The sequence below is a fragment of the Solanum dulcamara genome, chromosome 9, assembly GCF_947179165.1.
Source record: "Solanum dulcamara chromosome 9, daSolDulc1.2, whole genome shotgun sequence".
NCBI classification, from domain to species: domain Eukaryota; kingdom Viridiplantae; phylum Streptophyta; class Magnoliopsida; order Solanales; family Solanaceae; genus Solanum; species Solanum dulcamara.
Window position 1 is genome coordinate 3,520,568 of NC_077245.1, and position 19,037 is coordinate 3,539,604.

Consider the following 19,037-nt stretch of genomic DNA (forward strand, 5'->3'; position numbering starts at 1 on the left):
AAAAGAAAGTAAGAGAATATGGAGAGAAAACAGAAAAGAAAGGAAAGTAGCGTGTATATGTATTCTGTGTGTTTTTTTAGCAATTCACAATGGCCAAAAATGGTCATATTTATAGTTATACAAAAGAAGTCAAGTTAAGCAACTTGCAAAGTGGTGTGTCCACACAAATAATGGACAATCCACTACTTAACACAAACAAAAATATATACCGGGTGGATTTTTTATTTTTTTTTCGAAAATGGAAACAGGGACTGTTCCTGGGGAGCAGAGGTGTGGTATATATACAGCAGCACCTCGTTTTTTTCAGCGTTGTCAACTTTAACATGCTCCTCCTTTTTTTCTATTTTGTCAAGTGTCAACCTTGACCTCGTAATATCATGGAAAATCCTTTCATATATATATATACACGCCTATACTTAGAAAATATTATTCCGTTGGTAAATAATTTATAATTATATAAATATATTATTTATTTTAACTCACAATTTTATAAGTCATAAATTCAATTATATCACATAACAAGTTCAACTATATGATATGAATTAAAACAGAACAGGAAGGAGTATTGTTTACTACTAATTTTGACTTTACACAAATACAAAGAAATCGTGTTTCTGACTTCCAACAACAAATAATAATCATCCTTCTTTTTTCACTCAAGAAACATTCAAACATTGACAAAATACCGTACTACTTGGAGTTTTCTTTCAATGCATTGCTTCATTAAAATCCCACTACCCATTTCTGGGTAATCTCATTTTTTTTCTTTCTCTGTATTTGCCATGAAAAATGCCGTCTTTATGGAAAGCATTTTCACTATCTTCAAGTTCTCAACACTCTTCTTCTTCTTCTTCTTCTTCTGCTACTTCTCCGACCGATTCACCGAATACCCGTCGGATTTACGGCGGCGGAAGGAAGCTTACTAGGCAGAGGAAGTTGAGGCATGTTAGTGATGATGATCTTGGTTTGCGGAGACCTAATATTCAGGCACTGATTATTGATGAGCGTTCGAAGTCCTTGCCAGTTTCCCCTGATTCTTATACTGATTTCGGGTCGGGTTCTAGGTCGTCTCACCACCACCACGTCCGTCATTGCTCCAAGTCCTCCGCTGTGCCACTGCCGTTACCGCTCCCTGAGCTCAATTCACTGCCCAAACAAAACACAGTTGACTCCAATTTACCGGTTAGAGTTGATAGGGATCTTTTAAGCCCTCCTCTTGCCAGGTTAGTCCTGAACAGTGAATCGGTCAGAGTTTAGTACTCACTTTCAATTTTACGTCTTATTTTCTTTTTTAGTCCGTTTCAAAATGAATGACTCTTTCTGTTTCTAGTTCTTTGATTGTAACCTTTTCACCTGGCAGATTTAAGACCATAAGATCTACAAGTGTTTTTTTTCTTTTTCAAATGTCATGTCAAGTCAAAACTAGTCAAACGAATTGAAATGGAGGGAGTATATTTATCAATTGTTTTAGTTATTTCTTACATATAGGTTCTAAGCTCCAAGAAAAAAATGCTACCTTTCTGAGTGAAGTACTGTTTAGCCGATTCGTATTGGTTTGGGATTGAGGCGTTGTTATTTTCTTTTTGATGATGAAAACTTTTCACCTTAGGTAACTCTGTATGTAAAGAGATTTAGTAGTAGTAGTAGGTGGTTAGTTCGAATTTGAAGTAATCGTTTTTGGGATGGATTGATTGCAGTAACATTTTATACGTCATTACCATAAATGAACCATTTTTTTTTTCCTTTTTTGGGTTGTGGATTAACTGCAGTAACCTTTATAAGCTTCACCATAAAATGTAGGTTTGGTTTGTAGTTGATTTCCCAGACATGTCGTATTAAAGACATGTGACAGTTCTGAATTTGGGTTGCTTGGCCTTAGTATCAAATGATGATTTGTAGTGTGCTACTTTGTTTTTGGGGAAAATGTTTAATTAGCTATGATGATTTTGTAAGAACAAAAACTGAACGCGGAAATGTTAATCTGTTGTAAGTTGCAGTGATACTTTTGATCGATCTCCAACTGAGGTGAAAAGTTCTCAGCATCCAAGGTCATCTACTCCAACTTATCGGCGTAGGGGGTTCCCTCAGGATCTGAATGCTGAGGGTGTTGAATTCAGGTTGAATGTTCCTGCTAGAAGTGCCCCAAGTAGTGGTTTTACAAGCCCAGCCCCAAGCCCAAAAAGGTTTAGTACACAGGACCTTTTTCATTCTCCCTTGCATCAGGCCTCATCATCACCTTCAGAGGCTTACTCTTTCCAACTTTCACCCACAAGGGTTATAAATAGCGCTGATCATTCTCCATTAAGTAGTCCAGTTTTACCAAGTTCAGCTAACAGAGTCAGGAATAACAGAAGTGGTGCTGTGCATTCACATCATAAATCTCTTCCGGAAAGTTCTTTAGGTTGGAATGAAGCTAACAACAACAATGTGCATCCGCTACCCCTTCCACCAGGAGTTCCACGACAACCAGAATTATGTACCATCCACAGCAATATGGATAAACCATGTGTATCACCAACAAAGGGTCAATGGCTAAAGGGGAAGCTTTTAGGTCGTGGTACATATGGAAGTGTATATGAAGCTACTAACTGGTAAGGGATAATGCTTGCTTAGTAAGTAACTCGGCAGGAATGTAACATTTGCTTCTTTTGTTTTTCTTCCTTTTGACAGTGAAACCGGTGCTTTATGTGCAATGAAAGAAGTTGATCTTACTCCTGATGATCCTAAATCTGTTGAATGTATAAAGCAGCTAGAACAGGTGACTTCCTCATGTCTTCTTAGGCTACATAATCAAAACTTGTATATAAACTGCGATTATTTGAGATACACGGTGAGAGAAAACATATTTTAAAGGTCAAATCTTTGCTAAGTGAAGTGAGCTTTAAACAAGTACTTACTAAGCATATTATATAGTATCTCCCGATTCTCTAACTTGCATTAGCAAATTAGTCAAGGTTATATCCACCTTTGAGCTAACTATCATGTGCCTGAAGATGCAAAATCAATAATGTATCCATAGAGCTACTTTTGTTGATCATATTCTTTGACTTCATAAGTTTCCTTCAAGCTTTGCATCATCTAAAAAATATTTTCGGAATGTTGCTAACTGGCTTGGGGAAAAAGTTGAGGGTTTCATATTGCAGAGTTTTTTGTTCTACTTGCTTATACACAGTTTATCACATCTGAAAGGATGAAGCTTTTGTACTGGATTGCGATGACTATGACATGTTTTTCACTTGTTTATGCTATTCTAAATCAATTCATTTTCTTCCTTACTTCTGTTGTAGGAAATAAGAGTTCTCCGGCAGTTAAAGCACCAAAATATTGTTCAATATTATGGCAGTGAAATAGTAAGAACATCTATCTTTCTATTTCTCTTGCCATGTTCAGGTATTTCTTTAGAATATTGAAAGATAAATGCTGTTGTTGTCCAGATGGAAGACCGCTTTTGCATATATTTGGAATATGTGCACCCCGGATCAATTAATAAGTATGTTCGGGAACATTGTGGAGCTATGACAGAGTCAATAGTTCGAAACTTTACTAGGCATATTGTATCAGGGTTGGCTTACTTGCATAGCACTAAGACAATACACAGGTAGATACTGGGTTACATTGATCTGGATTATGTCACTTGATTTACATATTCATTAACGGAACACTAAAGCCTTTCCTTGTAATAAGCAAGGAAGAAACTATTTTCTTTTACAATTTTTTTAAAAACTTTTCGTTGACAGTAATGCTCGGCCTAATGGTTGGTTTCAATGATTTTTTCTGAGTAGGGACATTAAGGGAGCAAATTTGCTTGTAGATGCATCTGGTGTTGTCAAGCTTGCAGATTTTGGGTTAGCAAAACATGTAAGCTTTCAGAATTCTAATGCCAAACTGAAAATGCTACTTTCTTTGTTCCTTCTAATTTAGTGTTTTTAGTATTTTTCTTGTAAATCCTGATCTGTAGTGAAAATGAATGAGCTGGATCTTTCATCGATTATTTTTCATGCATACCTTAGTGCTGTAATTTCATATTGTTTCTTTTTTTCCCAGCTTTCAAGCTGTGCAACTAATCTTTCTCTGAAAGGGAGCCCTCACTGGATGGCTCCAGAGGTGGGCATCTTCAAGCTATTTTGCGGCTACTGCCTGGCTTCAGTTTTCTTTCCCCTCTATTTATTGGCTTGTACTAATGTCTGGACTTAACTTTATATGCAGGTAATGCAGGCTGTGTTGCGCAAAGATGCCAATCCAGAGCTTGCCTTAGCTGTTGATATATGGAGCCTGGGTTGTACTGTTATTGAGATGTTTACTGGACAGCCCCCTTGGGGCGAACTCAGTTGGGTAAGTGTTTAAAGCATCTCATTTTGAGAACAATGTAATCGAACTACAAGCTTAAATACATTTGTGAGATTTTAGGTTGTCAATGTAGCATCATAGCTTGGTAAGATATGAGCAAGGCTAACTGATTGGCTTAATCTCAGTAAGGCCAGAGCTATGTTCTTACTTTTCAGGCTTTCTAGAATTGGTTCTTGTAAGTGTCTAAATGTTCATGATTTGGCTTTATTAGGTCCAAGCTATGTTCGGTGTCTTGAACAAATCACCACCTATACCAGAAAAATTATCATCAGAAGGGAAGGATTTCCTTCAGTGCTGCTTTCGGAGGAAACCTGCAGACAGGCCATCAGCTATGACGCTACTTGAACATGCTTTTTTACGTAATACTAGTTCCCCTGAGCATAGTATCAATGTTGCTGGTTGCTCAGAGGATTCTTCTGGGATGAAATTACATGTGAGTTGTACATGCTGCTACTGATGTAACATTAATGGTTACCGTCTCTGTATTATTTTTCAGATTCTCTCATTTTGTTTTCCAAATGGTTTTAAACTCTGAATTCGTTACATTTCAGGATATCCTGCAGAGTGCTAAGAACCCAATTAACCATAAAAAGGAACAAAAGCTGCTGTTACCAGGAACATCTGCCAGGCATGCAAAATCACCATGTAGCAGGTAATAATTGGCTTGTGTTTGTCATGTTTGTTATATACCAAACATTTTATTATGTGAAATTATTCTTTCGCGTAATTATATCTACAGTTGCAGCTAGATACTATTATGCCATTGACTGTCACGTCCATCTTATGCAAGTTATAAACTGTCTCTTCCAGTGAAACTTGCCGGCAAACTCAACCTGAAACATGTGAATATAGAGCAGCTTCTCACCACTCTCCGCGTTCTGCACTTGAAGTTCTTCCCTGTATTTCTTCAATGGAGCTGAATTCGAGTTCACGTGCAGCCAGCCCCTCAAGTGTTCCTAGTAGCTTTCGCCTAGAACCTGAAAACAGAAGTCCTTACAGAATCATAGGAAAGGAAATTCCAAACCTCTGTATAAGATCATAAATAAATGAAGAGGGGAAAAACTCATGTACAGATCAGGAGAATTAGATACAGAAAACTTCAGTCGGATGATTAGTCAAAATGTGGGAGAGATATGCGATGCAATTCCCGTATCTTTATTGTAATATTGATGTTGTATTTGTAGCTATCAAAGACATACATATCTTTGGAACAGATTCATGAAGAATTGAAGATGATTCTGAAGTTATTAGTGTAATTTAGATTGTAAACATGACTTAGCTGATTGCCTGAACTGGGCAAAGATCAATAGTTTGATTATGAAGTCAGTAGTTATTACATATTCCTTTAGCTGTGGGAGTACTTCCATCTTAAATTGCATGTACGATACAATTAATTCGTTATTAAGAGTTATGCAAATATTAGTAATATAAGAATTAGTAATACAAATATTAGTTTTGCATATATTAGTCATGTAGGATTTAATTATTCATATATTAATTATTCCACCTTCTGCTCTACATAAAATAATACATAATTTTTCTCATATCTTATACATGTATTAGTTATCCAGAAAAGAAAAAATGTGAACCAAATATTATATTAGCAATGCCGTATTTTATGTGGAAAAAGAAAATATCAACCAAACATTATATAATTTATGCTAAATTCAATATGAGTATTACTTTTCCTCATTTTATAACCAAACAGCATACACAATTATACTAATTTTAATAAAAATAAACAACTCCCTAACCAACAACAATACGATACATAGTCATTAAGAAATTACAAAGCGTAGTTAATTCATGCCTATTTTTTAAGAAAATAATTTTTTCCCTAGTTATAACAAGAGAGTTGTGACAGAATGACAAATACTTCTTGATCTGCAATATGAGATATTGAAAATTTTCATCCGTAATATGAGATATTGAGATTTTTTTGACTCAAATTCAAATTTAGTGAAACATTTAAAAAAAGAAAAAGACACTGATAGAATACAAATGAAAATAAAAATAAAATTTGGAATATTAAGACACTTTCCTCCAAATTTTCTGCTTTTTTTCATTTTGCCCCTTTGTTTTGAATCAGAAAGCGGGCAGAATTTCCTGCAGGAATATGGAAGCAGTTCATTACTTCAGACTGAAATGGATCCATGAAAACATTCACAAATTGTAATGCTATCAACTGTAGTCAACAGAAAAAATGGAAGCTCCCCAGAGTTTAATCGGAAAATTATACACTTCCTATTCCGACGGCTTACACTTTGCGAAACCAATTTCCGCCTTACGAACTAACGAATTTGATTTAGTAAGTTCATTTTCTTCATACCCTTTTCATATTATGCTATGAGGATTCATATAGCCGACTCAGTTTTAGTTGATTTATTCGAATTTGCTTAAAGTCTTCATCTTTAATTTACCCTTTTCCCCATTGTGTTTTTTCCTCTTTAGGTGCGAAATGTGCTGCAAATATTACAAGGGTTTTCGAGTACAATGTTGTATTGGGATGAATTAGGGCATAGTTTTCGTGTTCGGAGTGGGATATATGTTAGCCATCTTTCGCATACTAGTCTTTATCATGTTCTCAATCAGTTCACTTATGCAGCAACATGTTTAAAGATGGTAGAAAGTAGAATTCACAAGGTTGAGAAATCTGTGCCTTCTCCACCACCCACATTGAGGGCATTTTGTTGCTCTATCTCCACTTGGCTAACAGTAAGTACCTTCTGTTATTTGCACTTTTTGGGTGTTTGTATGTGGATGCATTGATTTATATTGAAAGAAGACAACTTTTTCCTATTTTAAATGGAGCAGTGGTTGAGAAATGGTGCGTTGAAAGAGGAGATGAAGGTGGTCGACGCATGTAGTTTAACTACTCCAACCCTCTTGGGATTGTCAAGTTCTTTATCAAGGTTGGTAAATAGAATCCAAATGAATTACCTTGTGAAATGAAAGTTTTGAAAAATATAGCATGATGTAGTTCAGTTATGCTAGTGCGATTAAGCATAATAAAAAGAAAAAAAAGGTGAAAAATGTCCAAATATACCCCTGCCTGGCATCAGCAATTTGTCTTTAAAAAAGAATAAAGAAAAAGGAGGTTATCAAATGAAAGAAGTTATGGAAAGAAGATGGGAAGAATGAAGATTATATAGGGTAGTCATCATAGAAGTAAATGGAATTTGAGCCAGGGATGATAGAGCTAAACTGGTTACTAAGCAAAGATAGAGGATATTTAGTTGGTTTTTGTTGTGACAGAGGTCTAGTATAGTTATGATAAGCTAAAAATTAGATAAACCAAAAGGCTGGCAAGAGGAATTTTTTTCCAACTATGGAAAGTTACAACTACTAGGAGTTGAAGAGAGAACTCCTAGTACATGTTTTCATGAAGCCCCTTTTCCTTTTGAAATGCCAAGGGAGAGTCCAATGGCTCTCCCCTTCTGCATGCCTTACCCAAAAGAATTTCAACAGCTTACTTGTTTGACTGTTCTTGCTGACAGTTCTTTTTCCTGTTCTTTTAGGGGTTATTAATAGAAGTTCCTAACATGATTTATCAATGCTATTTTAGTTTGTGTGCAGGAGCTGAATTTTTGTTTCAACTTGTGCAAGGGGCCATTCCACAAGCTTATGATGAACCTGATTCTTCTATCTCTGCCACAGCGATTGCTGTGCATATTCTCAATTATTTATATAAGAAGCTGACTGAAGTTTGTCTTGTGCAAGGTGGCGAGGTTTGCAACTGCTTTCCTGTACTGGACATATTTGCTGAGTCTTTCATCTTAGAATTGATTATATGGAGTAAATAATTTCAGGAGGATGCTTACCGGATGATATTACATGCATTTGTTAGTAGTCTTTTGCCATACATTGAGGGCCTTGATTCATGGCTTTATGAAGGAATTCTGGACGATCCATTTGAGGAGGTAAGTTTCTATTGATGGTCGCGTTAATGGAATAGTGATGATTTCATGTAGCTTTCAACATAGATCAGAATAATAGCTTCCAGGAACACGCTTATATCTGCATGTTTCAACATCATAAGAAAGAAAATGGGCACATTTACATTAAACTTGTGAAACTCAGTTATGGCTTGTGATAGTAGATGCCCCGTCATTTTTTATCTGCACACATGTATAAGAGCAAATGGAATACTGAAGATGTTCCTATAATAGCAACTTATAAGGAGATTTGTTCCTCAAATATGTGTATCCTAATCAATCTAAGCTTCTTTTTTTAGCAAAATCTCGTACCACATTGATCATTGATGAGATATAGCTTTTACTATTAAACAAATCTTTTATTTATATGATTGTGATTATCTTATCCATACCCTGATATAGAGGTTTGGAAGTCTCTTGGAAGGTTGGAGTAGGATGGCTACCAAGCTATTTAATGCTATATTAAGAAGTGGCAGGATGCTCGATAAGTGGAGAAAGAGTATTTTAATTCCAATATATAAGAAAAAATGAGATATTCATTAGTGTGTGGACTATCGTGCATTGAACTTATGAGTCACACGATGGAAAGAGTGACTTGGGGATATTACAAGAGTGACCAAGCGATTTTCATAGTTATGTTTATAGAAAACGGTTCAGCAACACCTATGTTTAGACATTGATATTTCTCTAAGACAATTTTATGCCTGTATGCTTTTTATGCAGATGTTCTTTTGTGCTAACAAACGAATTGCAGTTGAGGAGTCTGAGTTTTGGGATAAGAGCTATCTGCTGAGATCTGCAAAATTGAATACTGGTCGTGTCACTGATTCTTTGCTTTCAATAAAGCGGACAAACGATGTGAGTAGAAAAGAGCCTAATGATGTGTCTGGTTTGGCCAAAGAAAAAGAGGCAAATGAGAGAGATTTGGATGTGTGTCCTCTGTTTATCAAAGAGATAGCCAGGGATATTATCTCTGCTGGAAAGTCATTGCAGCTTGTACAACATACTCCTATGACATCCTCAGTATCTGCCAGTGGCCGTATTGCTGGGTTAAGCTTGTCAGAGATCTTTTGTGTCACTTTATCGGCTCTTATTGGCTATGGGGATCACATATCTGGATATTTTTTCCAGGAAAAGAAAATTGTTCCATTAGTTAAATCATTTATTGGAAGGCAAAAAGTAGAAAGAAGTAACAAGAGCTTCCAAGAGATGACATGCTCAGATAAAGAATGGTGTAAGTTCTTGGTTGATACCATGGCTCAGAAAGGAAAAGCTGATCTCCTTTCATGTCATTCTCTTGGAGAGGAAGTAGATAGCTTTGTTGTGAAAGGAGATAAGCTAGCTTCAGATGGAAATGATATTCTATCCTTAGGATTCCGTCCTGAAAATCCAGCTATAACTACTAGCCAAAATTTTCTTCGTGCAAATAGGGATGCTTGGGGTCCATTGAATTTATCTAGAGAGTTTTACCTACCCCCTCTTAATGATGAGGGATTAAGGCAGGCAATATTCGATGGAAGTGCTGGATCATTCGTGGCAACCAAAAGTACAAACTATACCTTCGGTTTTCAGTTTGGTGAATCTGAACGTGATCGATTGAAGGAAGATGTTAATTTTCTGGAGGAGTTGTTCCCCTTTCCAACTCTTCTTCCTCCTTTTCAGGTACTTATATCTTGTAACCTCAGTAATCATAAAAGCAAAAATGGTTTAACTTGTTTTTGACATGCTTAGCATTCCTCACCCTCACTTCCTAAGGCGCTGGGTAGGAAGTCGTTTAGCTGTGATTTGCTATTTAGCCTAATAGTTTCTTCTTATACCAGGTCATATCATATAAATATATAGTACTTTACAGCTGTAAAAACAACTTTCGAAACAATGGATATGATAATGTAGTCTAAACTGTAAATCCATCTGAAAATTTTCTTGTTCAGCCAAGTGCTTTTTGGTTTTCTCACGCTCCTACTTTATTATGGTAGAAAATTAGATGTAGTGCTCTACAGCAATGGTGGATAACTTATTCTGAGACCAACTGCCCTAATTTAACTGATTAAAATTTTCTTCCATAAAGAAAGTCATTTCTAACCAGATTGAAACTGCTTATTATTTAATTGTCGAGGTTGAAGTTTGTACTTAGCATGCCATCAAATTCACCATTACCTTTAAATTACAGCTTTTCTTGAATTTTACAGCACCATCCTCGCTATGCATGACTTCGACTTGCAGTGTTTTCTGAACGCAGCATGTAATTGCATAATTCTTGATCTTCCACCATGCTTCTCTTGCTTCTTCCCTTGGGAATCTGCACAATATCATTTGGGATATCAATCCATGCGCTAAGCATGGGACATGGGTTATAACAGACATTTCTGTGTTATTGACTGAATGGGGTTTCACTATTGAAATTTAACAGATTGGTCAATTGTTGTGGACCTTCAGTTGGAAGTGCAGCTGTGTCAAGATTAGGCTTTTCACATGTTTCTTAAGTAAACTCAGTCTAAATAGTTCATATCAATTCATCTGGCTAGTATATATTGTCTAGCTTTTATTCCATTGTTTGAAATTTAGAAGTTAACATGATTTCTGGAACAGGAGGATGGTCATGTATCAGAGGTGTTTCCTTTTCAGGAAAATAGCACACTTCCTTCAAGGACCTTAAACTGGATTGGGAAGGTTGAACCCAGGAATACTCCGTTGCCTACGGTTATTCTTCAAGAATGCCTTATTATCTTCATAAAAAAACAGGTAGTAGCACGTAGTTATCTAAAATACCTTTTTTATATTTACATGGTTGAGGTTTAATATGTCCAATTGCCTCTTGTTACACACTGCAGGCTGATTGTATTGGCAGGAATATTTTGTCAAAATTACTATCTGAATGGAGACTGCTAGAAGAGCTGGAAGTGCTGCGTGCTATATACTTGTTAGGCTCAGGTCCGCATTGGATTTTATTAAGCTAGCTTGTTAGCAGTCCATCGTCATTGGCATTCTTCACAGGATTATTATATTGCTTTCTTCAGGTGATCTACTGCAGCACTTCTTGACAGTGGTTTTTAATAAACTAGACAAAGGAGAAAGCTTGGATGATGATTTTGAACTAAACACAACACTGCAGGTCCAATTGGTCAACTCAATCCTTTTCCTTGATTCATTAGTTCCCTATTCTGTCGGCAGAACTTTTCTATGAAGATTCTTCTCTTATGTTGTCAAAATGGCATCTAGTGGTAGTATCATTTTACATGCATAATCAAATATAATAGACAATAAATTGAGACAAACATCAATCAACGAAACATCATTAGATAATTAGTCACTAGACTACTTGGTAATTAACATAGACTAAGCTGTAATATAGTGGACAATATTTTGAAACAAATTTCAATTAACTACATTGCCTTGAAATAGATAATTTGTAGTTGCACGAGATTACTTGATAGTTAACATAGATTCAAAGGGCAGCCCGGTGCACTAAAGCTCCCGCTATGCGCGGGATCCGGGGAAGGGCCTGACCACAAGGGTCTATTGTACGCAGCCTTGCCTTGCATTTCTGCCAGAGGCTGTTTCCAAGGCTTGAACCCGTGACCTCCTGGTCACATGGCAGCAACTTTACCAGTTACTCCAAGGCTCCCCTTCATAGTTAACATAGATTGAGTTATCTAAAAAACCTTTACTTCTGTTATTTTAGGTTGAAGAAGCAAGGATAAGTGGATGAGTATTTCAATGTAGATAGGGTTTAGACATAGGAATGGAAGGGTTTTAATACTTCAATGAGGTAAATCAATGCAACATTCATGAATTAGTTGGGAGTAGAGGTGTGCAAAAATCGAACCGACCAATAAACCGAACTGAAAAAAATGTTATTGGGTTATTGGATTAACGGGTTTTTAATGATTTTATAAAAAAATAATCAGGTTATCGGTTCAGTATCGGTTTTTAGTATTGGGTTAACCCATTAAGACGGTGGTAATGTACTATTTTACCCTTCCTAAATATTAAATATTAGTAATAATTTAACATAACTAGACACTATATCAGTACGCTATAGTCTTCACAGTACTTTTACTTCACACTAGGTCGCTTTAGTCTTTACTCAAAACCTAAAGATTAAAGTAAGAACTAAGAGTTGTTCAAGATTGTCTTGTTAGACTACTTGGTTTTAGTTTTAATTTTACTTTGTAATTGTAGCTTTTGCAAGTTCGTAAACGTCTGTAATTTGATTAACATCAGAAATTTCATATTATGTTTTGGTTGTAACATGTAATTGTAGCCTTCGTACTACATTTGCTCTTATTGATGCAATTTCTCATTATCTTTCTTGTTTCAGTATATCAAAGCATTTACAGACTTACAACTGATTTGCTTGTTTCACTGTACGCACCAACTTGTTAGAGAAGTGAGAAGCCATATATTTATTTTATGAGCAGTTTCTTATTGGGTAAATCGAAAATTGAACCGTTAACGACCAAAAACCGATAAAAAATATCTTATTGGTTTGTTATTGTTTTAGCGTATTTAAAAACTAAAAACCGATAAACTAAACCGATAACACATAAAACCAAACCGAACCGATTGACGCACACCCCCTAGTTGGGAGGCTGCGGCGTGTTAAATCGCATTAGTTTTAAAATCGCAAGGGGTCTTTTGACGTATGTTTTGTCTACAGGGAGATTATATGGAACATTGAAAATCCCCAGGGAGTAATACCCATCATATCATTATTTATGTATATGTGGTTTTTCTCTCAATTGAGTAATGCAATTAAACCTTGCCTTGTTTATCGTTACCGAACATCCTGTTTTCCACCAGAAAGGCATGTTCCAACAAATGACGACAATAAGACAGCAGCACTGCTCATATACAAGAAAAGGAAAGAATGTTATTCGTGTTAAACAGGAAAAAGAACTATGTTGCGCGAGCTGATATGAATGTCACCGTTATCCCAAAAAGAACAAGAAAAAAGAACTGTGTGAGTAGGGCTGAGTGACCTCTTTATAATATCTGAAAAGGAGAATAAAAGATCACTTAGACCGTTTGCTTTTCTTTAATGGTTGAGCAGGGGTTGAACTGAAACTACTGCAGTCTTTGACGTCTGTAGAATCCAATTGTTGTAGGTGTTTCCTCTCCTATTCGTCCTGTTGTCTGGACTTTTAAGTTGGTTTCTGCTACTGACTTCTCTAATTTCAGTTCTTTGCGTCTGCAAGTGAGGAAGCTCCTTTGTATTTAACTAACCTTTGTTATAATTCAGGAATCAATCCGATACTCTGCTGATGCCACACTATTAAGCACACCCGATTCATTAGTTGTGTCAGTAACAAGAAATAATGCCACTATCGAGGATTACCAGCATGGTGTGCCTCTTCCAACTTTGACACCTCGCAAGAGTCGAGGGCAAAACTTTGGCATTGATGGTCTGGATTCACTAATGTTTACATACAAGGTATGCTACTTGTTTTGTGGTGCTTTAGGCTATCTGATTTATGGTGTCTTACAACCTTGTCATATTGTGTTAATTTTGAAATGTAACAGGTTCCTTGGCCCCTTGAGCTTATTGCTAATACAGAAGCAATAAAGAAGTATAATCAGGTAGCCAATGAACTGCTGTAGTTCCCCCTTAACGTGCAATTGATTTGAGTGTTATGCCCAGTAGTTTATTGTCTTCTTTAGGTTATGAGGTTCTTACTGAAGGTTAGACGTGCAAAATTTGTTCTTGATAAAGCTCGGAGGTGGATGTGGAAGGTATGCTCTATGTTTTCTTATTTTACTACCGTTAATTTGGAAACCAAATAGCAATTGCTAGCTATTTCAATAACAATTAGGTTAAGTATCCCACATCGTTTGAGGGATAAGCTATTCGTCTGCTTATATGATCTTGGACAATTCTCACCTCATGAACTAGCTTTTGGAGTTGAGTTAGACCCAATGTATGGGCACGCGAGAGGGTTCTTAAGTGTGCGACATTAATTAAAAGATGGGATGTTTGTTTGCTTTATGGTCTTGGACTATACTCACCTTATTAACTAATCTTTTGGGGTTGAGTTAGACCCAAGGTCCATTTCTTTAACAATGGTGTACTTCATGTCTTCTAGTAACTAAATTGTAGCAACTTTGTCTTCCAGGACAGAAGCTCCGCTCCTATTAACCGCAAGCATCATTGGTTACTGGAACAAAAACTGCTACATTTTGTGGATGCCTTCCACCATTATGTGATGGACAGGGTATTCTCTCTCTATCTTTGATAGTATATTTTTTGGTGGATTTTCTGCCACACTTGGCGCACGTTTTGGACTCATGAATGCTGCCTTTTTAATAATGTGTCTTCTTGTATGCCAGTAGACCCTGCCACTTGATTTGTGAAGAAATGTGTTTATAGGGCACTGGTTTTGATGGAAAATTATTGAAACATGGTGATTTTGTTTCTGGAAAGAAGAAATTAATAGTTTGCCTTTATATTATTATCTGTTCTCATAAACAATTACTACTATCAAGAAGGGTTTCAATTTTTTCAAACGAACAATTTGAAGACCTATTGATTCTAACAACTGATTGCAGAGTTGATCATTCGGACCTTTCAATTCATAGATGTGGATCTCGGACCTATGAATGGGGATATTTCCTAGAACGGAAAGATCCATTAGATAATGAACTATTGGTTCTAAGCCATCAATGTAACTGCATTTCTACTTTGTGTATTGTTAACAGAGCTTAGAGCCCTATTATAAGGTAAATGCAATTTCTAACATCAATCAACGCTCTATCTCGGACTAGTACATGCTGCTTCTGACATACTTGATAATATTGTGATTTCACAGAGCTCTTAGAAATAGAAAAAAGTTATGTTCATTATCTGCACTATACCATTAAATATAGTAGTAAAAAGATTGTCCTTTGCAATCAATTGTTGCTACATTTTATGACTCTTTGAGTGTCTCCGACCATGTGACCATGTAGGTGTATCACAGTGCATGGGATGAATTCTGTGAAGGTTTGGCTGCAGCGAGATCCTTGGATGAAGTCATCGAAATACACGAGGCTTACTTGATGTCTATTCAAAGGCAGTGCTTCGCTGTTCCAGAAAAACTGGTATTTTCTCATGGATGCACTATTTATTTGTTTTCCCCCTTTCCCCAAAACATGGAAATGAAGAATCAAGCCATGATGGATTAACCGAAAACAATTTCCTTTTTTCAGTGGGCATTGATTGCTAGCCGTATCAACAGTATTCTTGGATTAGCTCTGGATTTCTATTCAGTACAGCAAACTCTTAGCTGTGGAGGGGCAGTTTCAGCTATCAAGGCAAGGTGTGAAATGGAAATCAATAGGATCGAGAAGCAGTTTGATGACTGCATAGTTTTCCTCATGAGAGTAAGTTCTTTTTCTCCCTTATTCTGATTCTAATCTCAATGTTATAACTACGTTGATATAGGGGACTTGATTAGCTCTTAATATTATGTTGCAAAATCTCAGATTTTATCTTTCAAGCTCAACGTGGGACAGTTTCCGCATTTGGCAGATCTGGTTACCAGAATCAATTACAACCATTTCTATATGTCACATAATGGAAGTTTGATAAATGCACCTGGCTCTAATGCGGTCCCTTCCAAATCAGGAAAGTTGTTTGCAGGCCAAAGAGATTGAAAGAAAACTTGAAGGGACAATGTTGTCGTTTTTTCTTTTTCGATGTACAGTATTTATAGTGAAAAGCCTCTTCTTGCATTTATCAATTGAGAGAATATTCTACTGGTTGGGATGAAGCAATTGTAGGGAAACTGTTGAGAATGCTGTTGCATCAAATATCTGTTGTAGCTTTATATAATACATGTAGAGGTCTTACTTTTTTCCTTATGATAACGAAAAAATCCACGAGGCCAATGTTGCAAGGTTCGAAACTCAATGGATAATGAACATGTGTACCGCTATCCTTATCCACTTAAACATTAGGCTTTTGATTGTGGCAGTATTTGAACCTGTAACTTTAATTACCACGGAAAGACTTGAATATGTCGTGTGCCCAACTATGTGATGCATCACAGGCTGTTCTGTGTATAGTACATCCAATTGATAAAAGAACTTGTGTTGGGGACATTTCTTTTGTACACAAGCATAACATACAGCGTTTAGGGTAGGGTGATAAGAGGATAGAAACCAGGGAGAAGTGAATATAGACAGATGCATGATGCATGCAAATCCCTGATAAGCAGTTAGTTCAAAGCTAGAAATAGAGTACAGGTCTGCTCATAAATCAAAAGTTTCAAAGACAGTGAAAAGCTTTAGCAAAGTTCTACCAAGCAGATTAAGAACATCCAGAAATCTTGAGGCAAAGATGAAGAAAAATATACTGGCAAAAACAAATCCCGAATGTGGGACGAGCTAGAGACTGTAACATGACAATTATTTGTAAAGCTGAGCCAACTCCTGAAATAGAAAACTTTGTCCCACTATAATCTACTTGGCTTTAGTATATGAGATCCAGTAGTAGTACTCCTAAATCTTGAAAAGAAGAAATCCTGCGTTAAGACAATCAACGTCATGTTATAATTAAAAAAATGGTCAACCTGGTTAAGATAGAATTTGTGAAGGAAAATAATGATTAAAAAAAAAATTTTGTTCAAATAAAGTACTCTTAGAAGTGGCAGCATTATATTTCCAAGGTATCGCAACAAATGAAAAGAGATAGAAGAAATGAAGGGTCAATTACAAGAGGAACAACAACTACTACAAAGGGGAGAATATCGTTTCACATCTGATGTGAATGAAACAACTGGTCTAATGGCATATCATATATAGTTTCATCGTCCTGTAGATGTACTAAAAATCGCTTCAATTCCAAACAAGTAGGGGTTGGCAATTACAAGAGGAAGGCGAACTAAAAAGAACAGTAGAGAAAGACTCAGGAGGCATGCAGTTAACACGATCATAAGCACTATGCTCGTATGTAAGCCCCTATAGAGATAAGGGTGAACCAGGAGCATATTTATGACTCTTGTGGCAACAAGTGACATCTCCCATCAAACCATGCTGCTGTGAATGCAGTTTCAATCTCTTATAAAATTCAAAATCCTCATCACAAAAAATATGGTATTCCTATATAGTTGCAATCTCATTGAACGTCCATAAATAAAATCATCACTAAGGCTCTCAATGGTTTGTATTCTAAATCTTAGGAACAAATGTATGTTTCTCATGGTGATAAATTACTGTAAATAAAGAAGTATAACAGCAGAGGACTTGATCTGTGTCCTAACATGTCATGTAATGCAGTAACTACTAAAAAAGGTTACTACAATCTCAGAGGTAAAATGATCATATATCCACATATGGAAAAGATAGTTCTGCTTCAATACTCTTGCACAATGAAAAAAAAATATGTCCGGTCTAGAAATTCATCTTATCTCATTTTGAGGATTTCAGCAAGAAGACTAATTTTACTTATACCGTGCTACCTTACAGAAGAACTAGCCATACCATACATTACAGTCTTAAAGCTGCAAATCTCGATTGCAGCATTTTTCATCAAATGTATAAGCGCTAAGGCAGTTGTTTTCTTTCTTCATCATAGCGGACGGTTTACTTTTGGGAATTTAACATTTGGGTTGCAGATTTAAGCTCAGAATCAAGGCGGCAGTTTCTCTATCAGGAAAGTTTGTAAAGTAGAGTTTTGCTCAGCCTACTCCTTCGTTTTTTGAATGAAGCCCAGCTAGACATTTTAACAAACACCTTTTGCTCAACCATACAACCGAGTTGCACAATTCAAATTCAAAAATGGTTTTTTGCACTAAATTATTCCATCAAACCCCAGGCACTATCAAAGTGAGAAAAAAAAACCAATAATCAAAATTACCTGGGTATTGTCTACCAAGAAGCTTTCTTTACACCCTGCAAAGCACCCCGAGCAGCCAAACCACGGAAAACAATACGAGACATTCGAAACTTTTCATAAACAGCACGAGGGCGACCGGTAAAAATGCAACGATTTCTGATTCGTGTAAAGGAGCTGTTCCTTGGCAGCTTTGAGAGCTTGTAACGATGAGCTTCTCTCATTTCAGGGGGAAGCTCAGGATCTTGAACAAAGGCTTTATACAACTTTCGCCTCAATTCATACTTAGCTGATAACAGCCTGCGTTTGTTATCTTGAATATTTCTCGTGAATTTCTTCCCCAAAGCCACCATTGAATTCATCTTTGCGCTCTCTCTCTCTCTCTCTCTTGTTCGATTCGAGTCGATTTGCTGAAGAACTTCGAGATTTCAGGTTTTTTGCGATCAATGGGTATACTATTAGGGCTTCACTTACAGGCCTTTTTGAGGCTATGTTAAAGGCCCAATAGGCCTAAAGTGGGGAGAAGTAATAGACCCAAGATTTAGAATAGAATTTCCAAATATTATTATAGTTAAACCAACTTTTATGCATTTTTATACTTTTTATATGACGATTGTAACAATCCAATTCGCTAATTAATTGTCTACTTTTGTATCTAGCACGGTTACTTAGATATCGAGCATCTCTTCTATTTTTTTCCAATATGGATTTTTAGCCTAGGTTGTTACGTGCACTTTTTTTTGATAATTATGCATCCTCGATGAGGTTTATCTCACTAACATTTTATTGAAATTTATTTAAATTCAGTTAATATTTGACTCAGATCTATTTTAATGATGTGTAATCCACCTAAAATCAATTGAATATTGAAGTTTGCCCAACGACTGCCAAATGTTGCGCATAAAGGCATTGATACCAAATGTCACAACTCAACGATTAGTTTA

General features: G+C 36.3%; 2 protein-coding genes and 1 long non-coding RNA gene across 7 annotated transcripts; 2 read left to right on the forward strand and 1 right to left on the reverse strand.

The window, feature by feature from the left end:
- The first annotated feature begins 577 nt into the window (after nucleotides 1-577).
- On the forward strand, nucleotides 578-5,685 carry LOC129902968 (mitogen-activated protein kinase kinase kinase 5-like). 4 transcript variants are annotated; one of them, XM_055978435.1, is made up of 11 exons: nucleotides 578-1,223; nucleotides 1,992-2,591; nucleotides 2,671-2,758; nucleotides 3,288-3,350; nucleotides 3,435-3,598; nucleotides 3,783-3,858; nucleotides 4,045-4,104; nucleotides 4,207-4,332; nucleotides 4,559-4,780; nucleotides 4,899-4,999; nucleotides 5,138-5,685. In XM_055978435.1, the coding sequence occupies exons 1-11, from the start codon at nucleotides 790-792 to the stop codon at nucleotides 5,265-5,267; spliced, it is 2,064 nt and encodes a 687-aa protein (XP_055834410.1). In that variant the 5' UTR covers nucleotides 578-789; the 3' UTR covers nucleotides 5,268-5,685. The 4 variants fall into 4 exon arrangements, with proteins under 4 accessions (XP_055834410.1, XP_055834407.1, XP_055834409.1 ...); XM_055978432.1 differs by having other exon boundaries at nucleotides 588-1,223; nucleotides 5,158-5,685; XM_055978433.1 differs by having other exon boundaries at nucleotides 591-1,223; nucleotides 1,998-2,591; nucleotides 5,158-5,685.
- A 711-nt stretch (nucleotides 5,686-6,396) lies between these two features.
- On the forward strand, nucleotides 6,397-16,121 carry LOC129902142 (uncharacterized). Of its 2 annotated transcripts, none has more exons than XM_055977202.1 (16): nucleotides 6,397-6,655; nucleotides 6,799-7,062; nucleotides 7,162-7,259; nucleotides 7,913-8,075; nucleotides 8,157-8,267; nucleotides 9,006-9,944; nucleotides 10,872-11,024; nucleotides 11,114-11,213; nucleotides 11,300-11,394; nucleotides 13,525-13,716; nucleotides 13,806-13,862; nucleotides 13,944-14,015; nucleotides 14,396-14,494; nucleotides 15,228-15,359; nucleotides 15,468-15,641; nucleotides 15,744-16,121. In XM_055977202.1, exons 1-16 carry the CDS (start codon nucleotides 6,551-6,553, stop codon nucleotides 15,912-15,914), a joined length of 2,925 nt encoding a protein of 974 aa, XP_055833177.1. In that variant the 5' UTR covers nucleotides 6,397-6,550; the 3' UTR covers nucleotides 15,915-16,121. The 2 variants fall into 2 exon arrangements, with proteins under 2 accessions (XP_055833177.1, XP_055833178.1); XM_055977203.1 differs by having other exon boundaries at nucleotides 10,908-11,024.
- Nucleotides 16,122-16,438: 317 nt separating this feature from the next.
- Nucleotides 16,439-18,645, reverse strand: LOC129902143 (uncharacterized). The gene is made up of 2 exons (XR_008770053.1): nucleotides 18,118-18,645; nucleotides 16,439-16,783 (listed from the first exon to the last, which is right to left on the reverse strand). It is a non-coding gene; the product is annotated as an uncharacterized LOC129902143 (long non-coding RNA).
- Nucleotides 18,646-19,037: the final 392 nt, after the last annotated feature.